Genomic DNA, 16,889 nt, shown 5'->3' on the forward strand with positions numbered 1-16,889 from the left:
AAATGGAGAGAACACTGCTCGGGCATCAGATCGAAAATACACAGGCACCTTAGGGGGAGGGGGGCACCTCAGCCTGATGAGCGCACAAACCCACTGCTGCACGAGGGGGCTCCATGCCCATTGCTGTATCTTGGGGAGTGCAAAGCCACCGTCTCCCAAGTCTCTCTAGTGGGTGGTTTGCCCACTGCTGTATCCTGGAGAGTGCAAAGCCACAGTCTCTCAAGTCTCTGCAGTGGGTGGTTTGCCCACTGCTTTATCCTGGGAAGTGCAAAGCCACAGTCTCTCAAGTCTCTCCAGTGGGTGGTTTGCCCACTGCTGTATCCTGGGGAGTGCAAAGCCACAGTCTCTCAAATCTCTCCAGTGGGTGGTTTGCCTACTGCTATATCCTGGGGAGTGCAAAGCCACAGTCTCTCAAGTGGATAACAGTCTCCACTGGTTCTGGAGGCGGCCTGGTGCCCAAAGTGTTTTATTCTGCCAAGGACTGAGGTAGTGGATGTCATTCTCCATTGGTTCTGGAGGGAGCCTGGTGCACAGAGTGCTTCCTCCTGCCAAGGACTGAGGTACTGGATGTATCACTCCACTGGTTCTGGAGTGGGCATGGTGCCCAGAGTGCTAAAAGTGCAGTGTGGCCGGTACAATTCCTTTACCTGGGTGTGCGTGACACAAGATTGGTGAGGTTCAGGTAGCATGATACGGAATGCGGGCTGCGTCATACCCCACACTGCTGCGGCTGCGCCTTCCACCTGCAGGTGCAAACAGTGATGGATGGCGGTGCTTGCAGCGGTGACTGTGGCGGCGGTGCAGGCAGCGGTGCATGGGTCAGCACCTGCTGAGGGACACAGCAGGACGTCTCCTGCAGCCTCGGACAGCTGCCCACTGGGGAAGCGGCTGGGGACTGCCGCTGAGGCTGTAGACGTGCCAGGGGGAGTGTAGGTGGCGATGCAGGTAGCGGTTGTGGTGGCGGGGCAGCTAGCGGTGTTTGCCACCGTACAGGTTGCCGTGGTCGTGGACAGAAAGTGTGACACTGGTCCCTCAGTCGGTGCCACCATGCACTCTCCTCACCTGCTCTTCTGCTTTTGGGCCTTCCCCAGCTTTGATGGTGCTGCAGTTGTCTTGTCACTATCCCCTTTGATTTTTGCTGAGCCCTTGGTGGCTGGTAGTTTCGGCTTCTCCCTCTGGGATGTGGGCACCTTTTTCTCCTTGGCAGGTGGCGGAATGTCCTTGCCCTCACTACGTGGCACACTGGCAGCCCTGATGGGTGGCGCACTTGATGACCCCGCAGTTGCTGGCACCACTGTGCCTGGGCATGTGGTGGCTGAGGTGCTGGGCTGGGACCTGGAAAGCCTGGCCCTAGGGGAAGGAATGGGAGGGAGATGTAGGGAAGAGGTCAATGTTAGCCACGAAGAGTTTTTTAGACACACTGGGACGGGAAGATGACGGAGGTTTGCGAGTGGAGTTGGAGGTAGTGGTTGTAGGAGGTGTACGTCTTCTGAATTTGGGTGAAGGTGCAAGGGCCGGAGGCTATTGTGAGGTGGGTGTGTGCCTGCATTTGTGTACTTTGGGAGGCGGATCACTAACACGCTGGTAGAGGACAAAGGGGATGTGTGAATGGTAGTGGGGGTGGTGAGGGTACATGAGCGGTATGTGGTGATGGGCATGCTGGTGATGGAGGTAGTGGCTGAGGATGTAGTGCATGCAGGTGTGGGTGGAGACGAGACAGGGAGGGAGGAGGAGGACGTGGAGGAGGGGGACACAGTGGAGGCAGTGGATGTTGGTGTATCTGCATGGGTCTGGTGCTTGTGTGAGTGCCTGTGAGATGTGTGGTGCTTATGTTTGCCATGTCCAATCTTGTGTATTGATGAGTGTGCATGCTGGCTTGATGGTGTGCTTGGGATAGGCTGAGGTATAGGGGATTGGGTCTGGGTAGAGGAAGTTGGAGGGGGAGGCTGGACACGGGGGCACTGGCTGCCATCAGAGCTGAGGCCAGAGCCTGAAATGCTCTCTGTTGGGATGCCTGCCCAGTTGTTTGTTGCAAATGCCTCTCAACACCCTGGATGGTATTTACAATGGTAGATTGCCCAACAGTGAGGAATCTCAGGAGGTCAATCACCTTCTCACTGAGGGCAGCAGGGCTGACTGGGGCAGGGCCTGAGGTGCCTGGGGCGAAGGAGATGTCCACCCTCCTGGGTGAGCGGGCACGGGAAACAAGCTGAGGGGCTGCTGGGAGGGCGGCGCTGGTAGGGAGGGTGCCTGCCACCGCAAGGGAGCACCCATCAGAGGAGGAGTCGCTGTCACTGCTGTCTGCTCCTGTCCCCGCCGTGGAGCTCCCCTTGCCCTCCATCCCACTGGTTGCTTCGCCCTTCAGGGCCAAGTGGGTTGCAGCTCTCTCCTACTCCGGTGCCAATGCTTCTTCACCTGATGATGCTATTGCACACAAGAACAGGGAGACCACAGAAAGGGGGGGGGGGGAGAAGAAAGACATGTTTGGTGCATGCAACACCACTACCGTTGGCGGACACAACACACAGGGAGCAGCACTCTGCACTACGCCATGCACTGACAGATCCTAGAAATTTCAGCTGACCATGGGGTACTAGGCCTAAGACCAATTGCTGCACACCTGGAAGTCACAGGAGCCTGACTAAGTGTAGATGGCTCTTACCACTGGTGGGTTTGGGGTGCCACATGGCCTGCCTTACAAGGGACCTTGCCTACCAAGTTCGCCCTGGCCTAGGGGAACCCACTGACCACCTCCCCCACCCAGACACCTCGTAATGCGCGCTGAGTCTGCTGAATGAGAGTGTACTCACCTCCTTGTGGCTGCTGTGACGCCCTCAAGTGCCCATCCAACTCTGGATAGGCCACCGCCAGGATCCGGAACATCAGGGAGGTCATGGTGCGACGGGCACCCCTCCCACGTTGGGTGGCCATCCCCAGCTGGGCCTCCGCCGTCTTCTTGCTCCAGCGGCGCAAGTCCTCCCATCTTTTATGGCAGTGGGTGCTACGTCTGTGGTAGGCCCCCAGGGTGATGGCACGCCAAATATCCTTCTTCTGGTGGGCGCTGACCTAGAGGAATGATACAGGGGGAAAGGAAATTCATTACCCCTCCGGACCGTCATACTCATTGCCCCCCAGTTCCCACCCATGCCCTGACGCACATTCACTCCACATCCGCACATGCAGGCCTCAGCCCCCCCAGGTATCTTCCATCCACACTACTCAAAACAGGCATTGCCCATGCAGCATGCTCACAGTGTACTCACCTGTTTGTCAGGAGGACCGTACAGTTGCGTGTACTGGGGGAGAACCCCATCCACTAGTTTCTCCAACTCCTCCAAAGTGAAGGCAGTGGCCCTTTTCCCAGACACATGAGCCATTGTCGTTTCCAGACACAGGTCACAGCAGCACTTCCAGTGTAGGTCCTCTCCTGTTGATGGTCAGGTATCAAGTGAGTGAACAGACAGAAAATGGCGGTCACGTCCCCGGCGGTGCGTACCGTCACCGTTGGCGCATATCGTCATTGGCTCCTGGGACCCATAGGGCCCAATGTTAACCAATGCAGAATTGCGCTGCGGTCTTCGACCGCCCACCACGACGGTGTACAACGCCAGTGCAGTTACCTCATATCCCCTTGTCCCACCTTACAGGTCAGGCAGCCGCCGTTTCAGGAGGCCACATGGGATGGATGTTAACTGTGTCACACCTATCTAGGCCGGGAATATAGCCAGATTCCGGCACATTGAGGATTAATAACGTTTCTGCAAATAACACAGTATGATACCTCAGTGTTGGATGACTCTCTGCTCGCTGTTACCCTCCATAGGGCACGTCACCTGGGGCAGGTGATGAGACGGCGGCATCCTCTGGTATACAGACCCCTGGTAGACCTGTCGACAGTGGAAGAGAGACGCATCCTAGTCACATACAGACTTGATCGTGCAGCAATCCAGGTTGAAGCCAGACCTGATTTCAGCTATCCGCCATCCCACAGGAATCCCTCCTCTAGTGCAGGTCCTGTCTGTACTCCATTTCCTGGCCAGTGGGTCTTTTCAACCAACAGTGGCCATAGCATCAGGGATGTCCCAACCAATGTTCTTTAACGTGTTGTCCAGAGTGTTGTCTGCTCTGCTCAAACACATGCCCAGCTACATCGTGTTCCCTCAGGTGGAGGATTTGCCCACAGTGAAAGGCGACTTCTATGCCATGGGACATATCCCCAACATCATTGGTGCCATTGATGGGAAACGTGTGGCATTTGTACTTCCTGCAGGAATGAACAGATGTGTAGAAACCGGAAGAGCTACCATTCGATGAATGTGCAGATGGTGCGTTTGCCAGACCAGTGCATCTCCCATGTCAATGCCAAGTATCCTGGCTCTGTGAATGATGCTTACATTTTGAGAAATAACAGCATCCCTTATGTGATGAGGCAACTCCAGAAGCACTGTGTGTGGCTAATAGGTGAGGCCAAGGTCCCAATACAGTTGACATAGGTGTCTGGGTATGTGGCTGTCCCTAATGGTTAGTGTGTGTCCAACAGTTGTCCCTCGACATTTGTAGGTGACTCTGGTTACCCCAACCTGTCATAGCTACTGACCCCAGTGAGGAATCCCAGGACAAGGACAGAGGAACGCTACAACAAGGCACATGGGCGAACTAGGAGGGTGATCAAACGCACCTTCGGTCTCCTGAAGGCCAGATTCCGGTGCCTCCATCTGACAGGTGGCTCCCTATACTACTCACCGAGGAAGGTGTGCCAGATAATCGTGGCCTGCTGTATGCTGCACAACCTGGCTTTGTGACGGCAGGTGCCTTTTCTGCAGGAGGATGGGCCAGATGGTGGTCTTGTGGCAGCTGTGGACAGTGAAGAAGAGGAGGCAGAAGAAGAGGATATCCCCAACCGAAACAACATCATCATGCAATACTTCCAGTGAGACACAGGTAAGAAGATGTCACTGCTTCCCACATCTCATACTATTGTTGGAGCTAGCATAAGTCTGTCATTTTCATTTTGTGTATGGAACCTGATGTGCCACTTTGACTTTCCATTTCACAGATCTGGGTCCCACTTTGTTCCCTCTGCTATGTTTACTGCTGGCCTTCAGCTGTGTTTGTAGGAAAGTACCATCTTGCCTGGCATGTTACCCCCATTTTTCACTGTATATATGTTTTTTTAGTTGTATGTGTCACTGGGACCCTGGTATCCAGGGCCCCAGTGCTCATAAGTGTGCCTGAATGTGTTACCTGTATAGTGACTAACTGTCTCACTGAGGCTCTGCTAATCAGAACCGCAGTGGTTATGCTCTCTCATTTCTTTCAAATTGTCACTAACAGGCTAGTGACCAATTTTACCAATTTACATTGGCTTTCTGGAACACCCTTATAATTCCCTAGTATATGGTACTGAGGTACCCAGGGTATTGGGGTTCCAGGAGATCCCTATGGGCTGCAGCATTTCTTTTGCCACCCATAGGGAGCTCTGACAATTCTTACACAGGCCTGCCACTGCAGCCTGAGTGAAATAACGTCCACGTTATTTCACAGCCATTTTACACTGCACTTAAGTAACTTATAAGTCACCTATATGTCTAACCTTTACCTGGTAAAGGTAAGGTGCAAAGTTACTTAGTGTGAGGGCACCCTGGCACTAGCCAAGGTGCCCCCACATTATTCAGGGCCAATTCCCCGGACTTTGTGAGTGCGGGGACACCATTACACGCGTGCTCTACATATAGGTCACTACCTATATGTAGCTTCACAATGGTAACTCCGAATATGGCCATGTAACATGTCTATGATCATGGAATTGCCCCCTCTTTGCCACCCTGGCATAGTTGGAACAATCCCATGATCCCAGTGGTCTGTAGCACAGACCCTGATACTGCCAAACTGCCTTTCCTGGGGTTTCACTGCAGCTGCTGCTGCCAACCCCTCAGACAGGTTTCTGCCCTCCTGGGGTCAAGCCAGGCTTGTCCCAGGATGGAAGAACAAAGGACTTCCTCTGAGAGAGGGTGTTACACCCTCTCCCTTTGGAAAATGGTGTGAAGGCAGGGGAGGAGTAGCCTCCCCCAGCCTCTGGAAATGCTTTCATGGGCACAGTTGGTGCCCATTTCTGCATAAGCCAGTCTACACCGGTTCAGGGACCCCTTAGCCCTGCTCTGGCGCGAAACTGGACAAAGGAAAGGGGAGTGACCACTCCCCTGACCTGCACCTCCCCTAGGAGGTGTCCAGAGCTCCTCCAGTGTGCTCCAGACCTCTGCCATCTTGGAAACAGAGGTGCTGCTGGCACACTGGACTGCTCTGAGTGGCCAGTGCCACCAGGTTATGTCAGAGACTCCTTCTGATAGGCTCCTTCAGGTGTTGCTAGCCTATCCTCTCTCCTAGGTAGCCAAACCCTCTTTTCTGGCTATTTAGGGTCTCTGTCTCTGGGGAAACTTTAGATAACGAATGCAAGAGCTCATGCGAGTTCCTCTGCATCTCTCTCTTCACCTTCTGCCAAGGAATCGACTGCTGACCGCGCTGGAAGCCTGCAAAACTGCAACAATGTAGCTAAGACGACTACTGCAACTCTGTAACGCTGATCCTGCCGCCTTCTCGACTGTTTTCCTGGTGGTGCATGCTGTGGGGGTAGTCTGCCTCCTCTCTGCACTAGAAGCTCTGAAGAAATCTCCCGTGGGTCGACGGAATCTTCCCCCTGCAACCACAGGCACCAAAGAACTGCATTACCGGTCCCTTGGGTCTCCTCTCAGCACGACGAGCGAGGTCCCTTGAATTCAGCAACTCTGTCCAAGTGACTCCCACAGTCAAGTGACTCTTCAGTCCAAGTTTGGTGGAGGTAAGTCCTTGCCTCCCCACGCGAGACTGCATTGCTGGTAACCACGACTTTTGCAGCTACTCCGGCCACTGTGCACTTCCGGCAGAAATCCTTTGTGCACAGCCAAGCCTCGGTCCACGGCACTCTAACCTGCATTGCACGACTTTCTAAGTTGGTCTCCGGCGACGTGGGACTCCTTTGTGTAACTTCGGGTGAGCACCGTTTCACGCACCCTCATAGTGCCTGTTTCTGGCACTTCTCCGGGTGCTACCTGCTGCTGAGAGGGCTCCTTTTCTTGCTCGACGTCCCTCTACCTTCTGGCGCAATTTGCGACATCCTGGTCCCTCCTGGGCCACAGCAGCATCCAAAAACGCTAACCGCATGATTTGCAGCTAGCAAGGCTTGTTGGCGTTCTTTCGGCGGGAAAACACTTCTGCATTACTTTCCACGGCGTGAGGGATCTGTCCTCCAAAGGGGAAGTCTCTAGCCCTTGTCATTCCTGCAGAAACCTAAGCTTCTTCTGTCCAGTAGAAGCTTCTTTGCACCCACAGCTGGCATTTCCTGGGCATCTGCCCATCTCCGACTTGCGTGTGACTTTTGGACTTGGTCCCCTTGTTCCACAGGTACCCTCGACTGGAAATCCATTGTTGTTGCATTGCTGGTTTGTGTCTTTCCTGCAGAATTCCCCTATCACGACTTCTTTGTCCTTTGGGGAACTTTAGTGCACTTTGCACTCACTTTTCAGGGTCTTGGGGTGGGCTATTTTTCTAACCCTCACTATTTTCTAATAGTCCCAGCGACCCTCTGCAAGGTCACATAGGTTTGGGGTCCATTCGTGGTTCGCATTCCACTTTTGGAGTATATGGTTTGTGTTGCCCCTATCCCTATGTGTTCCCATTGCATCCTATTGTAACTATACATGATTTGTACTGTTTTCTAAGACTATACTGCATATTTTTGGTATTGTGTACATATAACTTGTGTATATTTGCTATCCTCATTCTGAGGGTACACTCTGAGATACTTTGGCATATTGTAATAAAAATAAAGTACCTTTATTTTTAGTATAACTGTGTATTGTGTTTTCTTATGATATTGTGCAAGTGACACTAGTGGTACTGTAGGAGCTTCACTCGTCTCCTAGTTCAGCCTAAGCTGCTCTGCTAAGCTACCATTATCTATCAGCCTAAGCTGCTAGACACCCTATACACTAATAAGGGATAACTGGGCCTGGTGCAAGGTGTAAGTACCCCTAGGTACTCACTACAAGCCAGTCCAGCCTCCTACAGTGTTACATTGGTATGCGAACCAGTACATCGACATTGCTATATTCCACAGATATTTCAATTACACATTTGTCAAAGCACAGACTGACTCCAGATTGTTTTGTGATATGTGTGTTTATTCCTGTGCTAATAAGTGGAGGGTGTTGTAAAATGGGCTGGGTTGATGGTGGAGGAATGTCCATGGCAGAGTCCAGTGTATTTGTTTCACAGGTGCATTGTCCAAAGGGGCATAGAAAGTGGAGCAATGGCAGTTTAAGGATGGACAGTGTGACAAAGTGGGACAGAAGGGTGACATTCAGGGGGGTCTCATTTCCTGGCGGGGGTCTTGGCAATGTTCTCTTTCTTGTTCCTGGATCTCAGGGACCATTTGTGGGGTGGTTGTCCATCTGTGGGGGTGGGGTGCTGGTGTCCTGTTGTTCCCGTGGCGGTGCCTCCTGTCCACTAGCACCAGCGGAGGTGGAGGGCTGTTCATCGTCCAGGCTAGTGTCAGGGGCCCCTTGTTGTGCCACTGTTTCCCTCCTGGTGTTGATAAGGTCTGCCCACACCACTGCAGTGGTGACCAGGGTGGTGTTAATGGACTTCAAGTCCTCCCTGATCCCAAGGTAGTGTTCCTCCTGCAGCCGCTGGGTCTCCTGAAACTTGGCCAGTACCATTGCCATCATCTCTTGGGAATGATGGTAAGCTCCCATGATGTTGGAGAGTGCCTCGTGGAGAGTGGGCTCCCTGGGCCTGTCCTCCCCCTGTCGCACAGCAGTCCTCCCAGCTTCCCTGTTATCCTGTGCCTCTGTCCCCTGAACAGTGTGCCCACTGCCACTGCCCCCAGGTCCCTGATTGTCCTGTGTGAGTGTGGTTGCCTGGGTTCTCTGTAGTGGTGGACACACTGCTGATTGACATGTCATGGGGACAGAGGGATGGGCCCCCTGGGTGGGTGCTGTGGTGGTGTTTCTTGAGGGGGAAGGCTCTGTGGTGGCTTGTGCCAGTGGCAGGGGAACCGACTGTCCAGAGGTCCCAGATGGGCCGGGCTGGTCATCTTGATCCAGGCTTGCAGAGCTGCTGTCATCACTGTGGGCCTCTTCTGTGGGTGGACTGGATATGTCTGGCACCTCCTGTCCGGTGACGTTGGGTAGGGGTCCTGTTGGGGAGTAAATGCATAATTATTGTATCTGTGTGTGCCATTGTGTGCAATGGGTGAGTGACCCTCTACTCCAGTTCTTGCATTATTGGCTTGGTCCTTGTGTGATTGGTGATTTTGGGGCATGGGTGAGTCTCTGTACTGGACATGCTTGGGTGAAAGCTGTCCATGCATTGGTGTTACATACAGGGCTTGGTTTTGGGATGTGTGGGTTGTGTTGGTGGGGTATCTGTGGGTTGTTGTGGTGATGGGTGTGAGGGTAAGGGTGGGAGTATGTGATGGCATACAGGTGGGGTGCAGGGGATAAGGTAGTAATGATTTGCCTTACCAGAGTCCAGTCCTCCTGCTAATACTGCGAGGCCCTCAGGATGCAGTATTGCCAAGACTTGCTCCTCCCATGTTGTTAGTTGTGGGGGAGGAGGTGGGGGTCCACCGCCAGTCCTCTGTACAGCAATCTGGTGTCTGGAGACCACGGAACGCACCTTCCCCCACAGGTCGTTCCACCTCTTCCTGATGTCATCCCTAGTTCTTGGGTGCTGTCCCACTGCGTTGAAACCTGTAGACAATTCTGCGCCATACCTCCATCCTCCTTGCAATGGATGTCTGCTGCACCTGTGATCCGAATAGCTGTGGCTCTACCAGGACAATTTCCTCCACCATGACCCTGAGCTCCTCCTCAGAGAACCTGGGGTGTCGTTGAGGTGCCATGTTGTGGTGTGGGTGGTGTCTGTTGTGGTGTGTGAGGGGATGTGTTGGTGTGTGTTTTTTGAGGTGCGTGGATGTTGTGTAAGTGATGGTGTTGTGTGTCTGTGGATGCTGGTGTTGTTTTAGGTAGTGTATCTCTCTGGCCTGCTTTCAAATTTCTGGTAGTAAGGGTTGTGGGTAATGTGGGTGTGTGTTTTATATTGGATTGGGTGTGTAAGTGTGTGGTGTGTGTATGTGTATCAGGTGTGTGTATTTCGAATTGTCCAATGTGGTTGTGTTTTGTATATGTGTGTGTATCTTGAGCGCAGTGGTGTGTACCGCCAATGGATTATCGCGGTTGAAAGACCGCTGCGTTGATTCGTGGGTTGTGAAAGTGTGGGCGTATTCTTTTTGGCGTGACGGTGTTGGTTTTGGTATCAGCAGTTTATCACTGACCTTTGGTGTGGCGGACTTGTGTGGGTGTCTGTATTGTGGCAGATTCCGGGCTGTGGGTCGTAATACCTGTAGGGGAATTCCGCAGCCGCAGCAGTATGTTGGCGGTCTTCTGCACGGCGGTAAGCAGGATTTACCGCCAGGGTTGTAATGAGGGCCTTAGTTGAACCAACATAGACCTTGGAAATTAATCCTATCTCTGGGGGGTCTCTGAGCTATGTGCTTTGGCCCGGCCTCCATCAAGAACAAATGGGAATGGTGTTTATGTTTTCCTAGTTATCTTTTGTACACCAATGTTTTTTGTGCTTATCACGGAACACCTCAGCAGAAACTGCTGTTAACTTGATTAATGCATTCTTTTCATAAATTGTTTCCTATTGGGTTACCATCCTTGTGTGTTTTTGTTATATCTTCATTTTATAAGTATAAAGTAAGCAGCGGCGGACCGTCCTTTGTGGCGGACCGTCCTTTAGGCCGGAGGGGCCACGCCCCCCCCACCTTTTGCCCCTCATGAAGAGTGTCTGTCAGGCTGAACAAAGGCCAGCCTGACAGACACTCTTCATTTTCAGCTCAGGCAGCCAGGAGTGAGCCATGAGCGATTTGTGCAGACTCCTGGCTGCCTGAGCTGAACTTTGCTGGGCTGAGGAGGTCACAGCTCCTGTGGGCGTGGCCTCCTCGGCTCAGCAAAGGTGCCTCGAGGCCCTCCCCCAGGTGACAAGGGAAGTGTCAACCATTGACACTCACCCTTGGCGCTTCAGGTTTAAGCCCTGACGCGCCCAGGGCGAGTGTCAATCAGTGACACTTCGTCACAGAGTGGGGTGGGGTCAGCAGTCTCACTGACCCCACTCTGTGATGAGGCTGGGACTGCTGTCTTCACTCATTGGCTAACCTAAGGTCAGCCAGTGAGGGAAGGCAGCAGTCCCAGCCCTCCTGCGACCTAGAGGCTGAAGGTAAGTGTGTGTGTGTGTGTATGTGTGTGATGTTTGAAATTGAATGTTTGGTGCATGCGTGCATGTTTGAATGTTATGAGTGTTAATGGATGTGCGTGCGTGCGTGTGTGAAAGAATGAGGGTGTGTGATGTTTTAAAATGAATGTTTGGTGCGTGCGTGCATGTTTGAATGGTATGAGTGTTGTTAATAGATGTGCATGGATGCGTGCGTATCTGTGTGTGAAAGAATGAGTGTGTGTGTGTGTGAGTGTGTGTGCTTCTCGCCCACCCCCCTCCCTCCTAAAACTGCCGGCCGCCACTGAAAGTGAGTCTGACAGAACCACTCATGTGATACGATATTTAGAGCCGGGGTTCTGCGGAGCACAGAGTAACCCCTTAATCGACAGCAGGTTACTCAGTCACAGTATATTTGTTTTAATCCAGGATATTGTCTTCTTTCTCACAGACCCCCAGCTCTCTCTGTTGTGATAGATGCCCACCTGGGACCAGAAAAGCCATCCGGAAAGATCAACCAACATTCGGCTATGACTGTGTCCCCTGTTCAGATGGCGAAATGTCCTATCAGACCTGTATGCCTGGCACCCGCGTGCTGCCCCAGGAGGAAGGTTTGGGACAATGCAAAGGGCTGGAGAGAGGGCCTCAGTCCTGACATCCATACCTGGCATTCAGCTGAGAGAGGCCTCGATTCCTATACCAGGTTTAAATACACTTTTATGAATATTTCAAAATGATCAGACCATAACAAATGATGTAAAATGCATCAATTAGCATGCAATTTATGCTGCAGATTCACTGAATTATATCACACATTACATATCTCATTTTTACATATATATGAATAATTGATGGGCTTTCAAATTATAATAAAGCAAATGCTGTGTGTTGAACACTTGCTATTAATCATGCCTGCCACACCCATTAATAAAAACAGTAAGAATGAACATATGAAAGGGGGTGTATAAGCAGAAAAGGCCAAGATTACATCACTGCTTGCAGGATCTTGAAAATATATCAGAACCTCAAGAGTTAAGAAAACTGGAAAAAGCATCCAGTGCCAAGAACTAACAGGAAATCTCCTGTAGCTCCACAAATATGTCTTTTCTTCTATCTCTCTTGCTCCTGAGGATGGAATAGCTAGCCCTTCTCTTGTGGCAAACTGCAGTGTGGGCTGGACCACAAAGGCATGGTTCAACTAACGTGGGTCATCAAGATGGTGACCACGTTCCTGCATGACCCGCAACCTTTGCTGGAAGTCAAAGAGGTCCAACAAATCACACTCCCTCCAGAGCACCACCAGCACTTGGACCAGGACCTCAATGAAAAAACCAGGGGCTCATCAACAAAGTGCAAGGCCCCTGTTAATGTGCCGGTAAATGTACCCACAAGCCCCATGGGGCTGCATACGCAGATGCCCAGACAGCCCAAGTGCAGAAAGCCACTGATTCTGTCCTAATCCAGTGATGGCGGGCAGCCTTAAACCTACCCACACTGTTTCCAAGGTCCTACTTGAGCACAACCATAAGGCTCTAGTGAAGAAAGAGCTGACTGTGCTATCATTACCCGCGCTGTGTCCTTGTGACTTAAGCTTTCAGCTTATTATTATTTTTTCCTGGCACAGTAAGAGTCATAGCTGAACAATTAGCGATGTACAGACCTGTATTTAACTGATTTCTCAACTATTTATATTTAGGAGCTATTTCTGGCTGGGCTATTTAGACATAGTTCATAGTGCACTGGAATGTGAAACTCTGCCTTCCATTAATCCGTCACTTTCTGCAGAAATTTGGCTTTGTTGCTGTTACCAGCAGTGAAGAATGGCGGCTTCAGAGCCCTGTGTTTTCTTAACAGTGATGTGAACTGCTGTGTCGGGTTAGAAGAGAGCCCATGTAGTTCACCAGTTGGGAGTACCTAACTATCCCGTCATTGCTGATCCATGAAATCCTGACGTGAGATTTCATAGAGGTGAATTCAGGCAGAAATGTGTTATATAGACAACCTTAAATTAATCTCAGGGGTTGTTAGACTTGGCCCTTTATGCAGGGTCATCCTTAGACTTTTTACCTCACTCCAATTTTGGCAGAATTTATTTTTTGTTGCATTAGGGCTCTGTGCGATTTACCACTGCCACCCAGTTCTAAAGAGCTTGTGCTAGCTCTTCTGAAATGGCAGTATTTGCTTATCCCCAGTTGGCATATTTATTTACTTATAAGTCCCTAGTTAAGTAGTAAAATGTGTCCCCTGGGCCTGTAAATAGAATGCTATGACTGAGCCTACTGCACTGGTTGTGCCATCCTCTTAAGTAGCCCTGTAAACATGTCTCAGGCTTGCCATTGCTGAACCTGTGTGTGCAGGTTTAAACTGACATTTCAGCCTGCCAAAATAAACCTTTTATCAGGCTCATGACTTCCTTTTGAAAACATATGTCAACCTTACCTTTATGCCTGGAGCACGGGGTGCAAGTTATTTACAAAGTAGGACATGTCATTTTTACTTCTTATTCCCTGGTAGCGAAAAACCCATAACTTAATTTTTCTCCACTAAAACACCTATCTCTCTAATAGGATAACATTAGAGTTGCCCAATTATACCTTATAAGTATAACTTCCAAATGTGAAAGGATCATTCATTCAAGTTTGGTGTCTCTGGAATTACAATTTAAAATTCTTACTTATGGTGAAGTTTTATTTTAAAAGAGCAATTCTCGAAATGCCACTTTTAGAAGGTTGTCATTTTTCTGCCTCAACCATTTGGTGCTTGCAGCCTGTCTCTGGTCACATAAGAGGGTGTAGTAGTCAGTTGGGCTCTGTGTATTCCCCTAGGCAGCTACCTACAATGGGAGCTTAGGTGTGGCTGATGGTCCATCCTGGCAGGATGGGAAGGAGGATCTTCAGCCAGCCTCACTTACATCTGAATAGGCTGTGTCCTGTTTCCACACAAAAGGCTGCATACCCCCTGTAGTTAGGCTGAAGCCAGGGCAGGACATCTGTGCACTTCACAGGCATGTCATTGATGTCTCCCACTTCAAAGACACCACTGGGCATAAGAAATGGACCTCAGACAACACCATTTCAGTACACTTCTGAACCTGTGGACAATCTGCCACGAAGAAGGTCTTCTATGTTGCAGAAGGACTGCTACTCTACTGGATTCCTGCTTTGCTGTGCTGACCTGTTGACTGCTACCCTTTTGCTTGGGAGTGAGAAGGACTGGACCTCAATCTCTCTAACCTAGAACACATAGTGATCCCATCATCTCGGATGCACGATGCATCAGATCCACGCAACGCTCCACAACCATAATATAAGGTTCAGCGGCCTAACTGGGTCTCTGTTGCTGCATCACACTCGTTCTCAGTCAGCCTGAACTTGTGACCTTGTCATGGTCCAGCACAACCAGATATCCCCAACAACTCTTTGTGCTTCTTGGCACTATTTTTATCTAAAACATTTGAATTCAATATATCTGGTTCTACTAATTGGAATTTTGTCGTTTTGGTCTTGTTTTATTTAGTAAAATCTAATCTATTACTCTACCTCTGCTGTGGGCTCCTGTTTCGCTATGTTTTCAATGTGTTACTATTTGAAGTTTTGCACAACTAGTTTACACATTGCCTGTGAGTTAAGTTTGACTGCTCTAAGCCAAGCTACCAGGAGTTGAGCACAGGTTAATTTGGGGTTTGTTAGGATGTTATCCCAACAAGGATTGTAGTTCATACTTGACTAGAGCTTGCATCACAGTCAACTAACAACCCAATTTCTTAAAGGGGTCAAATGAAAAGGTTCCCATTGAGACAAAGCGTGATATTCCCTGAACCTGCACAGAGCATGCCACAGTGCCTGGGTTACTCTGCCAAGTATCTGATTGCAACACACAGCCATAAATTTTATTTCTAAAATAATACAATAATATTATAACTTATGCTTTTGTTTCCAGATATGGACAGTTGTATAGCCTGCCCAGAAGACCAGTGGCACAGCAAGAAGAAAGACGCTTGCATCCCACGAACCATTGAGTTCCTTTCTTACGATGATCCTTTCGGTGTGACTTTGGCTTCCATCAGCATCTTCTTCTCAGTAATCACTGCTGCAGTGCTGGTGATCTTTCTGAAACACAGGGACACTGCGATTGTGAGAGCTAATAACCGGGATCTCACCTACATCCTCCTCGTGTCTCTCATGCTTTCCTTCCTCTGCTCCATGTTGTTTATTGGACGTCCTCGGAAGGTGACCTGCCTCCTCCGACAGGTTGCCTTTGGGATCATTTTTGCTGTTGCGGTTTCCTCAGTTCTGGCTAAAACTACCACTGTTGTCATTGCTTTCAATGCTACGAAGCCCGGCAGTAGCTTACGGAGGTGGGTGGGCTCCAGGGTATCCTACAGCCTCATCCTACTCTGCACACTATGGGAAGTCATCATCTGTACCGTGTGGCTGATCCATTGGCCTCCGTTCCCAGACATTGACACAAAGAGTGAATCTGGGAAGATGATCCTGCTCTGTAACGAAGGGTCTGTCGCTGCCTTCTATTGTGTGGTCGGGCACGTTGGTCTTCTGGCTTTGTTGAGCTTTCTGGTGGCTTTCAAGGTGCGGACGTTACCAGACAGTTTTAACGAGGCCCGAAACATCTCCTTCAGCATGCTGGTGTTCTGCAGCGTCTGGGTCTCCTTCATCCCAGCCTACCTGAGCACGAAGAGCAGGTACATGGTGGCCGTGGAGATCTTCGCTGTTCTTGCCTCTAGTGCTGGACTGTTGGGCTGTATATTCATCCCTAAGTGTTACATCATCTTACTGAGGCCAGAATTAAACACCAAAGAACAACTCATTAAAAAAAAATATCATCAAAACTAAAAAGCTATGACCTATGCTGTGATCTATGCTGCGCTGTATCACATAAAATTGAAAATTAGCGATCAGAAAATGGGAAGTAGAAAAATAACGCACATGTATCGTCAAACAGTGCTCAGTATGTTCCATTCACTTCTGAAATATAGAGTATGTATTTAGAAAATATAACTTATCTAGAAAATGAAATATATGTCTACCGTTCTTTCTAGGCACCAATGTTTTTACAGAAGTCACTGGTTGAAGCCTCGCCCAGCTAGATTCTGTTTGTGACCTGAAACAAGAAGTGTGTGGAGTGAATGTAGGGTAAACATTACATCTGCATGAACAGAGATCTGCAAGATCTGGTCCCCATGCCAGCACCCACCGCAACAGGTCTCCTGACACTGCTGTGCACTCCTCTTCCCCTGCTGCCTTGTCGTTGTCCCTGTCTGCTTGTTCATCTCTGCTGATCTTTTGTCCATTTTTGAGCTTTTTGTCCTCTTTCTGGTGCTTTCTCTCTTCATGTTCCTTCACCCCTCTTTGTTTCTGTGCCCTCTATCCACCTCTGTGCCCTTGTCCCTTCAAGCCCTCTGTCTGCCTTTTTTGCCCTTTTACCCTGCATGTCGCTTAGGGGGTGATTCTGACCTCGGCGGTAAAAGGCGCTTACCGCCGGTCAGAAGCCCGCCACAATACCGCCGCGGCCGCGGTTAGCCGCCACGGACATTCTGACCCACAACTGCCAAACCTCCA

General features: G+C 50.3%; 1 protein-coding gene across 1 annotated transcript in view; it reads left to right on the top strand.

Moving 5' to 3' along the window:
* The window catches only part of LOC138270054 (vomeronasal type-2 receptor 26-like), a 73,559-nt gene that overhangs the window by 33,352 nt on the left and 23,318 nt on the right, over positions 1 to 16,889 (top strand). Inside the window, exons 3-4 of the mRNA XM_069218841.1 lie at positions 11,791 to 11,924; positions 15,253 to 16,012. Coding sequence (XP_069074942.1) covers positions 11,791 to 11,924; positions 15,253 to 16,012 — 894 coding nt within the window. The remainder of the gene's footprint in view (positions 1 to 11,790; positions 11,925 to 15,252; positions 16,013 to 16,889) is intronic.

The sequence above is a fragment of the Pleurodeles waltl genome, chromosome 2_1 (assembly GCF_031143425.1).
Source record: "Pleurodeles waltl isolate 20211129_DDA chromosome 2_1, aPleWal1.hap1.20221129, whole genome shotgun sequence".
In the NCBI taxonomy this organism is placed as follows: domain Eukaryota; kingdom Metazoa; phylum Chordata; class Amphibia; order Caudata; family Salamandridae; genus Pleurodeles; species Pleurodeles waltl.